The following is a 20,326-nucleotide window of genomic DNA, read 5'->3' as shown; positions in this document are numbered from 1 at the left end:
TGTTAAAAAAACCCCTCAAACACCTCCCCAAAAAAAACCCCAAACCCAACAACCAAAAAACCAATAGCAGCTTGCTTGAAAGGAGACACTTACAATTTTGAGGTTCAATCTGAGTACCATTCTTATGACAACATGGCAATTCGTGTTCATAATTTAGAATACATTGTGACTGTTTATTTTTACAGTTCCACGTCTGCGTTCTTTTCCAGTACTCTTCAGGTTCTCTGTGGTTATAATTAGTCCCAGAATTCTGATTATTAGGTATGATGTATTACAGAAACAGCCTCTGAATCATATGGCAGAACTAGAGTCAGAAGTCCGTTTTATTTGTTCAGACAATACTGCAAATCTCTGTAAGGAACTCAGTTCTTGGGTTATTTATACTTAGAGTGCCCAATCTGTTAGGCATTTGAAATTCAAGAAACAGCTGTTGAAACTGATGGCAGTGCCCCAGTAATGAGTAAATTGTTTTGTTGGCATTATTTTCACTGAGATGTGCAGATGTTGATAACAGGATTTCTGATCTCTGTTTATAGTTGCACTGTGCCGTGACTGGGTAAATACTAATTTTCTTGTGTGCAAGTATGTTTAGATGTGTGTTTTCTCAGTTTAGAACTAATTTTTCAACATTTTCTGAAGGGCAAAATATTTGCCACATTAGTTGAAAGTACAGTACTTCATGGAGTGAATAACATTTGTTTGGGCAGATCTGGCTGAGTGGGAGGGTGAGGAAGAGGCATGCCTTGGCATTGCCATGCAAAAACATCACTCCCCAAAAATGCAGTACACCTTAAAGCCCCCTGCACTTACAATGTGGTGGTGAGACAGGCTAGATGACAGCTACCCTTTGTGGTGGTAGTACTGGTGCCTCAGTGGCTGCTTGAGACTGACAGGGATTTTGGCATTAAGTGCTCTCTGAATGGCTTGGCTTCTGGTTTGATTTCAGTGGAGTGAATTTTGCATGAGCCATGTGTTGGAGCCGCCTCTGATGCAGGAGGGGTCATTCTGTGTGGTGGCAGAGGTTCTCTATGTCTTTGCCTTTTGTAACAGAGCAGATGAAGAACTAGTCTCACCCTCAGGACAGCATAGCTGTCCCAGTCAATTCAGAAGACCCCATTTGGCTGAGTTATCTTTCAAAGGATGCTTAATAAGAATTAAGGATGTACAAGGGCTTTTTGTCTCTCCTTTTATCTGACTTAAAAATAAGTGGCTGTTAGGGTTCCTTCTGGGCTTGAGCTAGCCTCCAGTGAAGAGCCCACAGAATCTTCCTGGTAACTTTGGCATCATGTCTTTAACTGCAGTGAGCTTTAAAATATATCTTTGAAAAATCATCCGCTTGAGATGATTTAGGCATAGACAGTTTGTTAGTGTAAACTGTTGTGTAACCAGTCTGGTGACTTGTTATCCTGAGAATTAGACACACTGAAAATAAAGGTGCCAATTGTCATTATAATGCTTCTGCCATATCAAATAAAGTGTTTCAGAAGTCTGTCCTGTGGTATTGGCACTTTCATGTTGTGGCCAGATAGTTGTCTGAAAAAAATGAAATGAGGACAGTCAAGGGTTAGGCTGAAATGAAATCACTAACTCAGTACTGCAGTGATCCTGCATTGAGTTGTGACAGACAGGAGTTTTGATATTGTGTGGCTTACGACTTGTTGCTTCACAGCTTTTACCCTCATAGGATATGGGTGAGTGGGAAGTTAGGGTCCCCCCAATTAATTTCCTGGTAGAATCCAAGCAATTGTGCTGTTACTTTCTGGCATTCCAAGAGATGGTGTGGTTTTATTAAGAAATGTTACAAACTCTTTCATGTGCAAAGTTGTCATTTTTAGACTAAACCTGCAGGAAACTTTGAGTAATAATGTGAAGTGGACACAAGGGATCTGTAATCATGCAAATGAGCACTAAAATGTTTCATAAAGAGGATGGCTTGCAACTTTGATAGTACTCCAGAAGCCTCCATTGTATGCAGCATGTCAGTAAAACTTAGACACCTGAGTCGGCAAAGAGGTAATATCCGGTGAGAGAAGCTGGGAAACACCTTGGTGGTACACAGATAGAGATTGCTGAAAGGCAATCAGTGAGCTGCTGCTTACTGTAACAATGAGCATTGCACAGTGAGAGGTTTTCATCTAGCTGAATCAACGAGTTGTACATGAGGTCATGAGCTAGTGAATACATGTGTTCTTGTCTAGCAATGTTTAACTTAGCTTTTCTGCTTATTATTGTTTTCACAGTTTATTTTCTCCAGTGGGGCCTAAATCTGTACTGTCTTGCAACAGAGGCAGTAGAAGTGCTCTGCTTCCTTGGGCTCCTGAATAGGTACCGAGTGGTGGGTCTGTGTATTTGTAAGGTTGGTGAAATGGGTATTCTATAGTGCTCCTTAAAGCTGGAAGCCTGAAGGTGCAATTCTGTTTCTCGGTGGCCTAGCACTAGGGCAGTACTACTGTGTTCAGGAAAGTTTATTCAGTTTATTCTCTTTTGTCATTATCTTTTTTTTTAACATGTCTTAGAATGGTTTCTTTACCAGAGCAGGAATTGGGCTTCACTGACCCTGCTGCTTACACTTAAACAGAAATGTACTTGGTGAGTTAGAAAGGACAATGCATCAAGTCCCAAGGGTGAAAATAGCGTGCAGGGCCTAGATCAAGGGAGGGGAGTGCTCATTGCAGATGTAGAGCTCAGAAAGCTTTGGATGAAAGTTGGTGTTAGTTACCGTTAACCCTACTATAACTGTCTAAAGGTTACCCAGTAAAATGAATGTTTCTCAAACTGTAAATCCCATGTGTGGAGAATCTTTCCAAAGGGGTATATGTTCTCAACATCATGTTTTCTTCTGACAGAGGAGGTGCAAATGAAAACGGAATATAATGATTTAGATGAGAAAGCTGCTGTGAGAAATTTAATTTCCTGGTCCTTTTTTCTGAAGTAGAATCTCGTTTATGCCCTACGTTAATTACATCATTTGGCCAGACATGAACAAAGGGAATAGAATATTGCTACTAGTGTCTGAATTTGAGCTTGTCTTCCTTTTCTTCTGCAATGAGACAGTTTGGTAATGAATTATTTGCCTTTTGGTTTTTTTTTTTTGGCTGAGGCATTGTCAATAAAAATGTGGTTGGTACCACTTTGGGAATAGGGCCTCTGCAGCAAAAATGCAAATATTGCAGTATGAAGTGTGTTGAAATCTCTCTCTTATCAAGTCACAAGCGGGAATTGTAAATAAGAGTGAAAGGGAACTACTTTAAACTTCTCTTGCTCTCCCCCTCTTCAAAATTTAACAATTAGAGCAAACGGCTGCTTCAAAGTGAACATTTAAATTCCACCCCAAACTCATGAGCAGTGGAGTTCATTTCTCAGGCTTCTGCAGTAACCTTGACTGTCTCGTGCTGCTTCCCTGTGCAGTGTTGTAAGCATCTGTGCTGTTTGGAAGCCCTCTGTTGAAAAGGCACAAATGTGATAGTAATCTTCTCACGTTTTGATTTGTATTTGGACATTTTTTTCACTCGTTCAATGTGTCCTGCTATATTTTAGTTAAGGTTGTGATCATGTAGGGAAGAATGAACTTCAGTCACTTCTAAAATACTCCTATGTAACATGGCTGTGTCGGAGTGCAGTTACTGCACTCTAAAATGTCTTCCTTTTACAGAAATTATCCTAGCACCACTCCAGTACATCGTCACGTGGCCAAGGAGCAGACTTTCATGTGGTAGAATAAGGTAAAGGAGATGGCAGAGCTTAAATGCAGATAGAGTAAACAGGTATTCTTAGACTATTTATAGAGTAATGGAGGAATAAAAGACTGCATAATAAACTCCACTTAGTTCTCCACCTGAAGGTGAGTCACAGGCTACAGTGAGAAGGAAGGGTTTAGAGAGATTCGACTCAAGTGCAGGAATGATACATGGCTGTGCCACGTGGGTTGTTCGGCAGAGAGAATTGTCCCTGACTAAGCAATCAAGGGAAGGTGGCGAATACAGCAGAGATGAGGTGCTAAGAATGTCTGCAGATGGTGTGAGAGCTGCTGGAGCTGGCTCATGATGCTGTGGTATGGTGCAAACTAGTTAAATGTCTTCATGGAGATTCTGCTGAGGAGTTCCTGCTCTTGTCCTTTGTGTATTTGGTAGAAGGAAGGTGGTGAACAGAGAAGGTGAATTCCATAAATACAGGTGTTTGCTAAGGAAATTGATGTAGAACGTCTGCTGTGTTGTATTAACTTGAAGCATGTTCTTCTGTATTTAACAGTTGCTAGAACGAAACTGTTGTAGTTCTGAGTTTCAGGCCTGTTTAAAAAGTTTAAAAATAAAAGTTGTAGAATCATAGAATGCTTTGGGTTGGAAGGGACCTTTAAAGATCACCTAGTCCAACCCCCCTGCAATGAACAGGGACATCTTCAACCAGATCAGGTTGCTCAGAGCCCCATCCAACCTGGCCTTGAATGTTTCCAGGAATGCAGCATCTATCACCTCTCTGGTTAATATATTCCAGTGTTTCACCACCCTCATAATAAAAAATTTCTTCCTTACATCTAGTCTGAATCTACCCTCTTTTAGTTTAAAACCATTACCTCTTGTCCTGTTGCTACTGGCCATATTAAAAAGTCTGTCCCTATCTTTCCTGTAGCCCCCTTTAAGTACCAAAAGGCAGCAAGGTCTTCCCAGATCCTTCTCTTCTCCAGGTTGAACACCCCCAACTCTCTCAGCCTGTCCTCACAGGGGAGGTGCTCCAGCCCCTGATCATTTTTGTAAATGATCAAATGGATGCTGTACAGAAACTAGTCATGGTGTCTTCATTTTAATCAAAGTAACTATCAATTATTTCAGTTTTTGAAAAGGCACATCCTCATGTGCAACTTGTCACAACTACTTTATGAAAGTAAAAATTATCTTTAATGTTAAATACATACATTGTATATTTGTATTTTTAAAAAAAGGGTGAGTAAATAGGCTTTGTCTATCTATCATCACTCCTGTTCTCTCTCGTATCTGAATTGATCTTTGCTTGGCGTACTGTGCACCTTTTCTAGGAGCATGTTGCAAGTTAACTTCCTGAAGACATAACTATTGGTAGAATTTTAGAGATGGCTTATTGAAGGTGGCAGATATTAAGTAGTTGTGAAGTACTTCTACATAAATACTGACTGACTCTGAAATTGTATCTTTTTCAAATATTGGAACATATTGTGTTCCCAAGCTGTTTTATAGTAGCCGTTTGTCTCGCTGCTTATGAGTGCTTAATTTAGAGTTACATTATTTTCTTAAGTATTTTTAAAAAACTCGCAGTATAAATTAACTCGGTTAAAAAGGCGTGCCCAGTGTTGCTGAATAGATGGATGAAACTTTAAATGTAATGTGACTGGTATAGCTGTAAGTGTCAGGATAAATTCTTCTATAGTGTTTTGTTCTTAGCTGCAGGGAAGTTGTTGGGTTTTTTTCCTAAATGGATTTCAGTGCCAGGCACTTAAGTTGACCTTCAGAAAGACCATGAGTGCACTGCATTGTGATGGAGAGCTTGGAAATAAAGATTAGTAAGGGCACCATGTGCTGGGTTTTTGACCTGCGGAGCGTGTTGTGGAAGGAGAAGAGGATGGGCATGTGCCACCCAGTTGTGAAATGGACTTCAAAGTACTACTTTATTTAAGTATCCTAATGAGAGCAGGTATGAAAAAAAGGATCAGTGTTCTGCTTGTTGGAGAGGCTGCTGAGCAGCCAGGCTGTGGTCTTGAGAGTAAAGCTGTATCTGCATTGGGTCTTTTTCCACAGTCTTGCTAAATGCTAACAAGAGGTGAAGGAACTGCCGGTGTAAATGCCTGCAAATCCTAGGCTGTGCCAAGCCTTGTCCTTGATTTATGCAACACTGATAGCTTGAATGTGCTTTAATATTACTGGTATGGAGAACAGTCTGTGTGTCCCCATCTCAAATTACGGGCATGCAAAGTGTGTTTAAACCATGAAGATACAATGGAAGAATTAAAATGTGTAATTCTAATTAGCGCAGAAAAGTGTTCTGTGTGCTCTTCGCTTGAAGAAAAGGATTTTTTACATCAATTGACTTGAGTTTGTTGGATGGATAGGCTTTTTTTCCTGCTATACTGAAACTTGCTTTCACTTGGAAGATGAGGGAGACGTAGGCCTCTTTTCCCTTTGTTGCTTAGGTTATGTTAATTAAGTCTTGTTAAAATACTGTGGATTAAGTCCACTCCTTGACATCTAGATGTAATCTTACAGAAGCTGGTAGAGCTATTTCTGTTCATGGGGAGAAAAAAGAAAAAGTGGCAGGTTTTTTGTGTGCTTTGTGTTTTGATGAGAGGAAAATGTAGGTACATGAATTTTAAAACCAAATGAAAACAAAGAGTTACAGAGGTCTGAATAACTTGAATGTTAATTCATATTATAAGAAATTTGGGTTTAGATAGCATTTTTTGAAATTCAACTTCTGCTTTTTGTTACAGGTTACATCTTAAGTGTTGTGCTCTTAACTTTGCCAAGGCAACACCTGGTTCAGCTTTACCTATACTTTTTGACTGCACTGCTGCTTTATGCTGGACACCAAATTTCCAGGTAAGAATAAATGGATTCTTTCTGTTAGCTTGGTTTGGGAATTAGAAAAATAACTGGTATTTTGTTAGTATCTTATATAAATGGGATAGGTCTGCTTTTGTGGAGGCCTTTTTTTTCTGTGCTAGACACCTAAATATATCTTGCTGTTCTTTGTCTTGAAAAAGTGTATGGAATTAAATATGCAGTCCAGTAGTTCTGGTGTATTTTCATTGACTTAAAAGGAATTTCCAGCTACTTTTCTGTGGAGTGTAATGTCCACTAATCTGAGGAGAGAAAGTACTTACCACAAGACTAAATGTGGCCTCTGATGTAGTAATCTGAGTTACTCAGTTGCTCAACTAACATGCTTTCAACAGTGGAGCATTTTACAAAGCAGACAGGATGTTACTTTTAGTTTCCTGGCATCTAGGATGAGAGCAAGTTGTGATATGGAAGGTGGTAAAAGTAAAGTAATAGTGGAATTTATTCTTAAATTCATCTTTGTGTAGTATATTTTACAATTAAAATAAAGACAGGTGGTTTGGATCTAAAATGCAGAGCAGGAGGCTGAAGAACTCTGAGTTGGACAAGACAAAGTCAACAATCTTCATTTGTTTGGCTCCAACGAAATCTGTTGAAAGCCAGTGTAAACTCTCAGACTGACAAGACGTTTAATTGGAACCAAGGAGAGTGCCACCACATTAATGGCTTGACATGGGAAGTTTTGAAAACATGGACTTGAGCCTGACTTATTTTGGTGCCTGCTGATGTGAAACATTTAAAAATGTGCTTTTGATTGATTTAAGTGAAGTGATAGGTTTGTTATTTCTGCATCAAAATTGTTGTTCCGAAGCATTTGCTGGAATATCTCTTATTCGGTATGTTGCGGTTCAGGGGAGTGTTAATGAAGGTTTTGTGGTGACTTGACATGTTGCTGTTGTGGCTGTCAGAGTTGCAGTTAATGATTTCCTGAATGGATGAGGGTGCAAGAGAGGAATTATGGTCTCTTCTTGCCTGGGTAGGAAGGAAAGAGGGTTTTTTATCATTCTCAGGGGAGTCCTGCGTTTTTATAGGTAGAGTTTGTGGATGTTTCTTATGGAGTTGAAGGCTTACTTATTAGAAAAAGCAACCTAAACATTATTTAAGAACTTGTGTTGAAATAAAGCTAGTAACAAAAACCCATCAGATACTGGGCTTTGGTCCAGAACATTTACAGCTAGAGATCTTTATGCTGTTCTGGGTCTTTAAATTTTTTAAAAGAAAGGGAGTTGATATGGATTTTGATTGATACATTAAGGGATAGGACTGTGTTTGATTTTAATACCTCTTTTGTTTGTGTTTCTATGTAATGTGAATTGTGACTTCTATTGCTTTGTGAGCTTTGAGACTTTAGAGGCTTCATTGAAACATGTTGGATAACTATTGCTTGTCATATTCATACTAAGCTTTCCCTATTTGATGCTTCTGGAGTGAGTTAATAAAGACTTTAATTAAATCTTGCATCAACCGGCACAAAAAAAAATATTTAATTAAACGATGTCTTGGATTCAAATAGTCCAGCAGTATTCCCTAGCTGTTTTGCAAAGCAAATGTAGTTGCTAACACTTTTGAGTGAGCTTAGCCATTCCCTAGATAAAAGACTGACTTGGTTTGGAAGGAAGCACTGTGCAAGGCGTTCTCAGCAGCCGCCTTTGTATAATGTGGGGAGTGACACTTGCATTAGCTTTTCAAAAGAATTTTTGAATCCCATTAGTTTTCATATTGAAAATAGTAAAGTGTAACACACAAATAGAATATTAGTGGAGCTATTCCTTTTATTGCCAAAGCTATCCAATTCCAACTGATGTTTCTATTTAGCAGACTGATCATAACAAGGCATACAGTAGTCACATGTGCAAACTGTTCCTGAGTGGTTTTTGTTAATAATTCTGCGTAGAGCTGAAAACTTCCAGTGAATTGCTTGCATGCACTACCAGTTGGGATGCTATTTAAGACAGATGAAGAGGTCTCATATTGAGGCCAGTTTAGTTAATGCAAATTATAGAACAAGACCAGAATCAGCTGGCACTTGTGACTCTGCAGTGTCCTGGAAATTCTGAGCTGTTGAAAGACTTCAGCTTTCAGTGCTTTTTTTCCACACCAGAAATAGCTTGCGGTTCAGCTGCAAGTCTGGGAATAAGATCTGAATTTTATAGTTAAGCTCTGACTTCAGACTTCCATGTCTATGTGACCTTGACAAGTCACCTAATTTACGTGTTTGTTTCCTTATCTGCAAGACTGAGAATTACCTTAATGTGTAAAGATTGATTAGCTAATGTTTGTGAACACTTGGAGAATCCAAGAAGATGCTACATTTGTATGTAGCATGTTAACCTGGCATTTTTGGTGGAGATAATACACCATCTGTTTATGGAAAAAGGAGAAGTCAGCTTTAAAAGACAAAATCCTGCTGCTTCTGACAAGGAGAATGAATGCTGGTTTTATTTTATATGTAGCTGCACAACTGTCTTGCTTAAAAGGATCACATTTCTTTTCCCCATTTCCAGCAATAAAATTCAGGAAAATAAATGCTACAGTTTTGCAGAAAGAAACGATGCAATTAAACACACTGCTAATGCTAAAAAATTGAATCTACATCATTATCTTATTTCGTGTTTTGCAATGTTGTTATGATTGTATTCCAAGTGTTGAACCTTGCAGAGCCTAGAATGAAAAGACTGGGGGGGAGAGCAACTGAACTGTTTCTTATGGATAATCTTAAAATACACTTAATTTTAAGGTTTCTGTAGACATTTAAAACCTATGAGAGTGTGTGTTTGATGTTGATGACAGAGATTAATCAGCCAAAGTAAATGTCAGCAATATGAGTCAATTAGATCAGATAACCACTGTGCCTTATGTCAGTCAATTACAAAGCATATTTTTAATAACAGAAGACCTTTCTGCACTTTCAGTAACAAAAAAATGGTCATGTGTGAAGCACTGTATCTCTTTACCTTTTTAGAGCAATGTTAGTCACGGATGTCCGTGAGTATATGTTAACAGTCCAGCAGCTTGATTAAATGAAGCTGGTAATGCATCTACAGAATGAACAGCAGGCAGTCTGATCTAAGCTTTATTTTTATATCCTAATTTTCTAAAGTAATAATGTAGTTTCAATCATTCAATTAACTAGTAAATAATGATTTTTAGCATTCTTGTTTTCTTACATTGCTGCAGTAAAGTGAACAATTCTCAAATGTAAAAGCTGCAGCTTAATACAGCTTTAATTGATCAAAATTGAGTGCAGGCACTTGCTCTTCTCAGCATCTTGTATGGCACTGCAGCTGTTCGAGTCATCTTCTGATTGGTGTCTGTGCCAAAAGATCCTTGTGTTTGTACTAGTAATAAGAGAATCATTGCTTTGACTTTCCTTATTCAGACATCATCTACAAATGCTGTTTAAAAAAATTAAGAGATCTTAAAGCATCGCTTTTCCAAGCTGGTAGGCCTAAAACTCAATTAATGACAGTTACTTAAAGAATTAAGCCAAGTACAGACTTCTGTGAAGATGACTGAATCAGATAGACAATGGCAAGAAATGTAGCTTGAAGGAATTTGGGTCATCTCCAGGCATGTTCTTGGTGTTGAAGAAGCAACTGTAAGTGCAGCTTTGTTGGTATGTCTTAGCTAAGTTGTGTAAGGTTGTCTTGCTACAGTGGTATCCTGGATGATTTTGTAACCTGTTTCCTAACAGATACAGAAGAAACTTGATGTCTTCACTGCTTTCCTTCTAGCAGTTTAGAAATAGCTGGTGTTTTCACCCTATATTTGAGGATGGAGCATGGCGTTGCTAATACAAAAAGCCATCTTCAGCATGTTGCAAATGGTGTTATTTTTTCCTCCCTTTGTAACTCTGATGGATTATCCTGTTTGTGTTGCTGGTTTCAGAAAGTGCCTTCTGCAGGTTCATATGAAATAAATAAAACACCCAACTTTGTCCCAAAGACTACTACATCCGTATGGATGTTGGAAGAAAACCTTGTGCTTAGCTATACCTTGATAACAAGGGGGAAATTCTATCTAGAATCAGTTGTCTTAGGTGCCTTTTCAATCCTCATGTGTTTTTAATTGTAGGTTACAGTCTAAAGAACCCATTTCAACATACCTCGCATATACTATGACACTTGAAAAACTGCAGTGAGTAGGCAGGGTTGTCAGCTATGAAGAACAGGCTTTGAAGTGTTTGTTTTAGTACTTTGAGATTTATGTCTTGAATTCCAGAGATTTTTTGCAAATGAAAATGTGAATACCTTAGCTTGGGGTAGCAAGCTAATACTAGAACAAGGGTATATTTCCACATTTGTGGGGAGAAGTGAATGCTTCCAATATTGCATATTTTTCTGCGCTGAAACAAAAAGAGCAATTCTTGTATTGGTTGTGGTTTCCAGTAGTTTGCTTTGCTTTGACTGTATCTGTTTCCAGCAAGTGTAGTTTGCCTCACCGATATAAATAAGTAGGTAATAAATGAAGTGCCATACACCTCAAGCAAACAGACTCAGCTAGTTCCATGCGGGGTCAGATCAAGTCTGTCTGCCTGGCATTCCTGGGATGTGATGCAGCTAGACATGAATGACCAGAGAGTATCAGCCAGATACAAGCACAGGCTTGGTTGTGCTGCTGGTGGCAGAGTTGGTAGTGTCCTGATAAGGGTGGAGCAGCAGCCGTCCCAGGAGTGGAGAAGGGAAGGGTCACAGAAGGCAGAAAAAGCAGCTGGAGATCTGGATGCAAAGGGTTATGAGTACTGCCTGCTGTCTCATGGCAGGGGATTAAGGAGCCATTGGAGAATTACTGCTGTGCTGTTCCAGGATCACCTTCTGAAAGTGCAAAATGCTCTTAGTGTGATGTTCATATTTGAGTTATATTGCTGTTACATACGTTAGCCTGCTTGAATGCAGAGCTGATGGATGATCACCAACAGCAGAAAAATGCCCAGTCTCCTCAGGTTTTTACCTTTTTCTTCAGTTGTGTGAGCCCACCCTCCTAGCCAACATTTTCTGAGAGAAATTACAAATATCCTGTCAGATTTTCAGGCTTTCATACTGTGTCTGTCAATAGCGATCTATCAGTTTGAGGGTATGTGGTCCTCCAAGTTTCCCAGGATAGAGCTAAACTTTTAAATCATGTTGGATAAAAGGATTATGAAGCAACTCTGTTCCTGACTAGTCCGTGACTGTCACTTTTCCTTCATACCTATTTTTTAATTCAATGGAAAGAGATTGTTAGGTGCAAAATACTATAAGCATTCAATTGGAAGACCTCTCTGTCAAGCTCTCAGTGTTGTTTTTTTTTTTCACATGGAGCTGGTGGGGAGAAATATTATTATTAGGAAGAACACTTTATAAGGATACTTAAAAATGGAATGGTGCTTAAGAGGCTTTGTCAATAAGCAGTTTCAGGCCATGCTCTGAAGAACAGCTTGGATGTCCCAAAGGATTTTTACAGCTATGCCAGTGAGTCTAATTACAGATAATACTTCTCTTGCTTAAGTCATGCCTCAGTTAGATCCTTACATCAGTGAGGCTGCTCTAACAGTAGTGTTAATATTGCTTTTTGTAATTTAGTTAATTGACTGTGACATACACTGAAGCTACATATGTGTGGAATTAATAAATTGCTTCTTGTCTTATCAGATGGATCTTAATAGTTTGTGGGGGTTTTTTTCAGGGATTATGTGAGGAGCGAATTGGAATCAGGATATGAAGGGCCAATGTACTTGGAACCTCTCTCTATGAATCGTTTCATGACTGCTTTAGTAGGTAAGTGCTTTAAATGTTTGTGATGCAGGAGAGAGCTCTGCCTGATTCTCTTTATTGAAACCTATGCACGTTTTACCTCTTGGTTTCAAATCTCTTAGCACTTTTAGTAGCTGTGATTCTTATTAATATGCAGGAGGAATGGGAGGCTAGGTGTATTCTGCCTGGCTTTTTCTATGCCACTGATTTACCAATATTCCTATACTTGCAGCTTTGAAGTATTTTCTAGGTCTGTTTGTCATGCTCTGCCCCTGTGTTCTTCTCAGACTTGCAGTCTGATTCAGAAGAACTGGATTGTCTATAATAATCTTTAGGTGGAATGTACTGTAGAAATTTCAATAGTAACACATATTTGTAGTGCTTTTGTCAATGAAAGTGTTGTACAAGTTTTTATTCTTTATTGGCCTTATAATGAACACCATCATGCTCTTACAGAAAAAACAACAGTTGAAATAGGTTTGTGGGTGTGTGCATGGGGCTGCAGGCTACTTGTTTTTTAATGGATATTTCTGATTAAAGAGTTAATAAGTAACAAGTCAAAACTACATTTAAATTGTGTTTCATTAATGGCAGAGATGACTTCTCTACCTAAAAATCCCAAATAAATCCTGAAGAACTGGACATTCTAGACTGTTCCCTTACCCTTTGAACTTTGACCAGAAGAGAATAAATTCAGCGTTAAGGCTGCTATGCCATACCATATGTTCTACTGAGAGGATATTGGAATACGCATGCACCATGTGTATTTTAAAATTAAGCCTGAGACAAGCTTGAAAGAAAAATCTTCCTTAATTCCTTTCACTAAGATCTATGGTTTTCATCAGATTATTGACAGATTTAGTCAGCCATGTACTGTTGGCAAAACTGAGCTGCTTTCTGTTTACTTGCAGCTGCTACTGGCAGATATAAATGGGTTTACTTCTTTACAGTATGTTAGGTCTACCAAAATATATACATCTGTTTGCCTGCATCTTTACTTTCAAATGTGGCATTTGTCTTTTCTTTTAATATATTTTTTTATAGAAATAGCACTGGTATTTTTCAAGGAAAGGAAATCTTCTTTAGAGATCATTTGTTCTCTCTTGTGAATTTCTAGATATGTTATATTTTGCTGTCTTGTCAAATAACACCAAAGTACAACTAAAGCCTTTAGTGTGTTTCTGTAAGAAAATGTAATTAGTCCTTTGAATCCCTCAGGTGCAATGCAGGGTCCCATGATAAAGCAGAATCCCTCAGAGAGCTTCACAAAGCAGCAGGCAGGCCTGGGCAGGAAGAGATCAGGAGGCATTGTGTCATTCAGTAACATTTAGACAAACTAAACTGAGAGTCAAACCTATTATGCTTCATCCAGCTTTTAGTATGGATTAAAAATAAGTGAGAAAAAGATAATACTGGTTTTAATCAATACAGTTTTGGTTGTACTGAGTGTCAGACTAAAGGCTCCTCTTATTGTAATTGTTTTTCATAAGTAGGTGCTTGACTGTACTAGCAAATGTATGTACTTTAACATACTTAATTATCCCCATTATTAATTTCCTCTGTTCTTTTAAAGCCAACTTGAAAGTGTAATTTTAGGGTTGATGACAGGTGGTCATCTTTGGGGAAGACCTGTGAAAGGCTTGACAGTATCTTGTATGAACATGAAATACTTTCTCAGATTTGTTACATACAAAGGTGTTTATCCAGTGCAATCTGCCATGTCTCAGGACTGTACTGAACTGTGTCATCTTCACAGCAAAATGAATAGACAGGTGCTCTGCTCCATCTTCTTACATGTTCTGCCAGTGTTGTGCTGAAGCACTGTTGCAAAGACACTGAGGCAGGTGCATGCGGGAATAATGGTGCCACTGATACAGCTCTAGTTCCTAAAAGTTCTGGTCAGAATTAAGGGGATGATGTACAGTATGCCAGCTGGTTCACAGATTTAATCTTTGTTAATGCTTTTATTCATTAGTGCTTTTTGAATGGGCTCTCATAGTCATTTCTTCCCCTGTATCTAATTCAGTCTGATGACTTTGACTAGGGTTACTACTAGTTCCTAAGTGCTGGATGGAAGAAATAAATATCTTTGAAGACTGCCCCTTGGATGAGTGTGCCACTTTGTGACCATGTCAGCTGTGAACATGACGAAGCTGCATGGTTTTGGAAGTGATGCTACCATGAAAACTTGGTTTTTCTTAGTGCGCTGTAATGGTATTATATATTAACTTTGAGAGCCTGTTTTTTGAATAACAGTTAATGATGTAGCCGGGGAATTTGTTAATGTCAGCTTTTTAAAATTGGGAATGAAATAAAGACACTTCCCTACTCAAAGTGGCTTGAGCAGTGGCTGTACCACACAGGCTTTCTTGTTGCACATTTTCCATTCGCTTACAAGCTGGGAGGCTTTGGCTACTTGTCAGCAATGTTTAATGTATTTGTGGAGGTTTTGGGAAGGGAAAAGAATGGGCGGGAACTGAAGGCAATAGATTTCTTCCTTATTGCCTCATTCCCCAGCAGAGGAGCCTGGTGTCCTGCAGGAGGATTCCAGCTGTCGGGTTCCTTAGGTGTGTCTGGCAGTTTTCAGTCCCTGGCATTTGAGTTTACAGAGTGCAAACATTCAGCTGGATTTGCTAGTTTTAGCAGATAGCTAGAGTGTTAAAATCTTTTAATGGTTTGATAATGAGGTACAAACTAGTTTTTTCTGACTGATCCTGCTATGTTATGTGTGATGACTGATGGTGTCCACTTGGAATTAAACTATGGTTTACTGCAGAGAGAGATTCTGTCCTGAGCTAAGGTGCTGCTACACCAGTTTAAAATGAGAAGTACCAGTCACTAAAAGCTCCATTGGAGACATGTCAGGCCCTTCCTGAAAGGGTTGAGAATTGACAAGGTGCAGACTTCAGGAAGGAGATTGGGGCCTCCAAAGAAAGTGCTTCATGTATTTCCTTTGATGGTTCCTCTCCTTCCCATGACAAGTAACTTTTGGTGTTTCAATTAAAAAGGTGGGAGGGTCAGAGAGTTTAGCAGGCATGACCAGCATACTCGGGACATCGCTGTTGGAGGAAAACAGGTTTTGCTGTTGCATGAGATGAGACTGAACTCGGAGGTCCTATCGCATGATTGGAGAGCTCCAGAGTCATCCCAAAGAGTGCTGATTGTTTAATGTGATGTTGTTGCAATATTTTATTTCAGATGATGACACTCTTTACTAAATCCTGAAGAACATATTGGACGCTGATATTTGTATCCCTTTGTGTGTGAAGCTGGGTTGCCTTAGTTACCATGAGTCGCAGAAATCCTCGCAAGCTGACTGTGCCAGGCTCCTGAATATTACAGCACAGCAGTGTGCTGGTGGTATCTTAAATAGGGTTGTAGCAACGTGTGTGTGGGCAGAGAACAACAAAGCAGAGGGAGAATGCTTCAGAGCTGGAGTCTGTTGAACTTCTAAAAAGATGAGTAGAGTAACTTTCTCTGAGGCTTGTAAAACCCAGAATGCTGATAGTGTCTTGCTGAGAGCAAGGGTGCTCGTTCTGAAAAGACACCTGCTAATTCAAAAATACATCTAGCAAATTGATAGTAGGACTTAAACTTGAAAGAGGACAGTGTGAAGGAGCAAGAACTTTGTGTGCTTAAGTTGTAGAGATTAGAGATTGGTTTCAGCTCAGTTGCAGTTATTTTGAAAGCAGAAGTCCTTTCCTAGGTATGGAAGCTAAGCAGAATGAAAGCAAAACCCTGGTGCTGCTATTTCTCCTCTTGCAACTTCCCTCCCCAACCCATCCAGGAGGGCTTACAAGGTCAGTAAACTTAGGTGAACACAGGGAGTTAGTGCTGACCTAGAGACGTTAATGCTAAGGCTAACTCCTGGTTTCGGGCAGAGTTGTGAAATGCAAACATTAGTGGAGGTAGCTCCAAAACAAAGCACTTGGGTTTAGTACCACTTATTGTGGCTTTTGGATGTAAGCTACCATAGGTGGTGAACAAGATTCTGCTTTTAAATAATACTCAATGAACTTTCTTTCCTGACTGCAAAATGATGAGTGAGAGTTGTTCTTATCCAGGCAATGTGCATTTCACCCCATTACATTTCCTCTGAGATGAAGGGTACAACTTCCAGTAACTCTAATGGGAGCATTTATACAGAAGTGGTCTGCTGTAGAAACACCACCCTCCAAATCTCTGTGTGTGTGGGAGAGATGTGCTCGTGCTTGTGTCCCTGCCAACTGTTAAAGAGAATTTAGATGTTAATTATCTGTCACTTGCAAGCTTCAGTGATAATTTTGAGCAACTGCCTCAGGGCATTATGAAATTATTGAAGTCTCAGCTGCTGACCTGGCTGTTCTCCTGTTGCTGTTCTTGGCCAGTAATTCCTCTTGACAGTATAAATACTGTTGCTGTAAAAGCCATTTGGAATCTCTGATTACTTTTTTTGTGTAGATCGAGATGAAACAGTAGTATAGCTGGGCTTCAGAAAAGCTGCTGCTGTGTATACAGGTAGTGATGGGATTTAAGTTGAGCTGGGGATGTTAAGGAAAAAGAGGGATGCCTGTTGGGTTATCCCCTGCATGATTTATTCTGAGGACTTCATATTAATCTGAGTACGATTCTGCATGTGTTTTGGGTTTACAGTTTACTAATCTGTAAAGTGAAAGCATGCGCACTTAGCGTAGGTTGAAAACTGTAACTTTTGTGACCCAGCAAAAGACATGGAGGAGCCTGGTTTCATAACAGATATGTCCCAGTTAGAACTGTCATAACATGCTGGATGTTGATAACTGTGTTATGAAAAGATAACGTATTAAAATACGTTTTTTCCTGAAGGGGATAATCAGCTTGATTATGAAATACTGTGTCGCGTTTTCAGGTCAGCTGGTGGTATGTACACTCTGCTCCTGCGTCATGAAAACAAAACAGATCTGGCTTTTCTCTGCTCACATGCTCCCTCTGCTGGCGCGACTTTGCCTGGTCCCTTTGGAAACCATTGTCGTCATCAACAAATTTGCCATGATTTTCACTGGTTTGGAAGTTCTCTACTTTCTGGCATCAAATCTTCTGGTGCCTTATAACTTAGCGAAATCTGCATACAGAGAGCTTGTCCAGGTAAGACAGCGAACGAGCAAACGTAACAATTTTATTTTCCTTGGCCTGAGCCTTTTTTGCAGGAAAGAAATAAAAAAATACTTTGGCTGTCTTTTGTGCAACTGTGTGTGTTAACTCATGCTTTTTTAGCAAATCAAATGTGTTCCTATCCATAGAATCTTCTTTCTTTAATTTATGGTAGCTTATAATTTGTATGGGTGAGCAGTTAAGACATTAGCCTGAATTGTGCTGCTGGCCAGCTCAGCATCTCTCTTTGCTTGGACCTTGCTTAGTCCTTCCCAAATCCAGGTTAAAAGACAAGATTGTGGCAGAATGAAATTTATTTACAGCCTCATTAAGTGAGCGAGGTGAACCCCATGCATGAGTTGTAGTAGGTATTCATTACAAGAAATGCGTTCTGTATGAAAAACATTTGTAATTACAGTTGTGTTAAATTGGGAATAACACTAAAGCTGATTTTTGGCTGTAATAATCACTGAGTGATTTGTAACTTGCAGACAGTGATTTGTAAAGCCAGTAGTATTTTCTTTAGAACAGCAGCATTGCTGAGACTTCTAACAGAGGAGTTATCAGAAACAGAAAGAACTGATCTGATGTATCTGTTTTGTTAATGCTTTGACACCTGGTATATATTTAGTTGAAAAGCCACTTTGTTAGTGATAGAGAAACATCACACCTCACGTTTTTTATATAAAAATAAAATAGATGTGTATATGCATCCTTTTGTGTATTTCAATATAAAAAGATTGATGCTTGCTTGACTTTTCAGCTGACCTGTTATTTCAGCTCTCACCACTTTCTGTATTTTTTTCAAACCAAGCCACTGGTTTTCTGCCTTCTGCTCTTCAGTCCAGAAGCTGTTCTGAAAAGTAACTTAAGCTCTTTCAAAGCCCTCTTTAAAGCTTTTCTTTGCTGTCATATCTGTCATACACAAACAAAAACTTGGCAGCAGTAGGTGTCTGGTGTGCCAAGGTCTCAGCCTGTCATGTTGATCATAACTGTCTGGTTATTTATTTTGTATGTAATTGGTCTTTGGAGCAGGATTATCCTTCTGTGCTTGCACTGCACCTAGCATGATTTGATCCTCATCCATAACTAGCTTGTAGATTTGCTGATTAAAAACTAATTCAGGAGCTAACTGGCAAAGCTTCAGTATCCTTGTTTTTCAGTGAGAGTAGGAAAATCATGCTTGCTGCTTACTTAGAGTAGTAACGTTTGGGATAAAACAGCTTTGTACAGCTTGAAGACTTGCAGCAGGTTGGAACCAGCATGTCCATTTTCCACGTGCATGAAACAGATGCAGAGTTTAGCTTCCTAAAGTCAAATTCAGACTGGATTCGGATTTGAGAGTCATGTATCTGGCTTTTATTAGACTTATGTTTAAAACACTTCAACATCTTAAGAAAGTTTTAATACAAATACATTCCGGGGTGAGAGGGGAAATAGTTATTTCTTGACGATTTTTTTTTTGTCAGAATTGTATTCTAAATATAGCTGTTACACAGGTCTCCTCATCCCCCCCTCACCACTCCCAGTATTTCAGATCGTTGCATGCCAGTCTGTATTACTTCTTCCTTGTGTTTACAACACTGTATTCCCTGTACGTGGCCTTTGGACACTGATTGTACTCCTGACTTTTTATGTAGAGGGCATAAATTTTTTTTCCTTGGAAATACAGAGAAAATGGCAGAAACTTTATAATAGAGTGTTGGATGCTGCTTTTCTAAATGCATATGGTAGAGAGTGGGTTGGAATGAAAAGTTGTGAGTGGCTTTTACATTGTATTGATAGGAAATATAGGAAAACGGGATTTTTTTAAAAGTTTTTAAAGAGCTTGCTGCTCTTTACTTATGTTCCTGAAACAGAACAGAAAAAAAAAACATTGGCTCATAGCATGTTCATATGACAGGTTGAAACTCCTCTACAAATCAAGAAATCAAGCTTAGTATGCTTATTCCAGAGGAAGCTATTACCATTTTGTGTTGAATACTTTCCTACTTGTATTTCTGTTACTGTTGCTAGTTTTCAGTGATGCCTTGATCCTGGTGTTTGTGAGTTTACTACTATTTCAGGCTAGATTTGATTACTGTTTTGATAATCAGTGGTAAAACTTAGTGAATATTGGGACATTAAAACACCAGGAGTGTTTCCTGAGACAGCTGTAGCAGGTGGGCCAAGGCAGGTGTTTGTGTGTTTGCGTATTTGAGACTGTGGCTAATGGTATAACTTAAAAGCAGGTCCACAACCGTGGCAGCCTACTTGCAGCAGAAGATGCCAGTAATACCTCATGGTTATGAATCCACATTATGAGCGTAGCATGACCCTTTTCCGATGTGGTGGAGCACTCTGCCAGGAGCTGCATAGGATTACTTGCATTGGTGCCAGGCCAAGGGAGAAGCCAAGGGGCTCTCCTGAGGACAGATGCACTTCCTTCACAAGTCTGTCTGCAGAGCTAAAAGCAGGAGCTTGGCACCCTGTCCCTGCCAGCAGCACATTGCTTGTCCATCAGCCACAGTACATACTGCAGCAGGTCCCATGAATGTAATATCCCTCATGTTTGTCATGAAAGACTAAGTAGACAGCTTTTTTTAGCACTCTGCTAAAATTTGTTAGCCATTATGATTGTATCTCATTGTGGGAAGCAGATGATGAGGAAATAGTAGTTATGAGTGATTTCCTTTTGACCTTTTGTTAATGCAGAAGTCCAGCTACATGAAGTTTCAGCTTCTTGGAAATGGCTGCATTGTAACTTAGTCTTTACAATACAAAAGAAGTAATTTGAGCTTCGGAGTCTTCTGAAATAACTCTTAAGCATGAATTTCAAAACACTTGGTGGATTAGGAGCAGTCAGAAGCTTGGTACATGTTCTTTTTGAGATACCTCAGACATTTTATGTTCAAGTATTAA

General features: G+C 39.2%; 1 protein-coding gene across 1 annotated transcript in view; it reads left to right on the top strand.

The window, feature by feature from the left end:
- The window catches only part of RNF145 (ring finger protein 145), a 46,214-nt gene that overhangs the window by 13,797 nt on the left and 12,091 nt on the right, over positions 1-20,326 (top strand). The window contains exons 3-5 of the mRNA XM_074838232.1: positions 6,455-6,563; positions 12,249-12,340; positions 17,184-17,419. Coding sequence (XP_074694333.1) covers positions 6,455-6,563; positions 12,249-12,340; positions 17,184-17,419 — 437 coding nt within the window. The remainder of the gene's footprint in view (positions 1-6,454; positions 6,564-12,248; positions 12,341-17,183; positions 17,420-20,326) is intronic.

Source organism: Strix aluco, chromosome 13 (genome assembly GCF_031877795.1).
Source record: "Strix aluco isolate bStrAlu1 chromosome 13, bStrAlu1.hap1, whole genome shotgun sequence".
Lineage (NCBI taxonomy): Eukaryota > Metazoa > Chordata > Aves > Strigiformes > Strigidae > Strix > Strix aluco.
The sequence above is the reverse complement of the archived record's forward strand: the minus strand, read 5'-3'. Positions and strand labels throughout refer to the sequence as shown.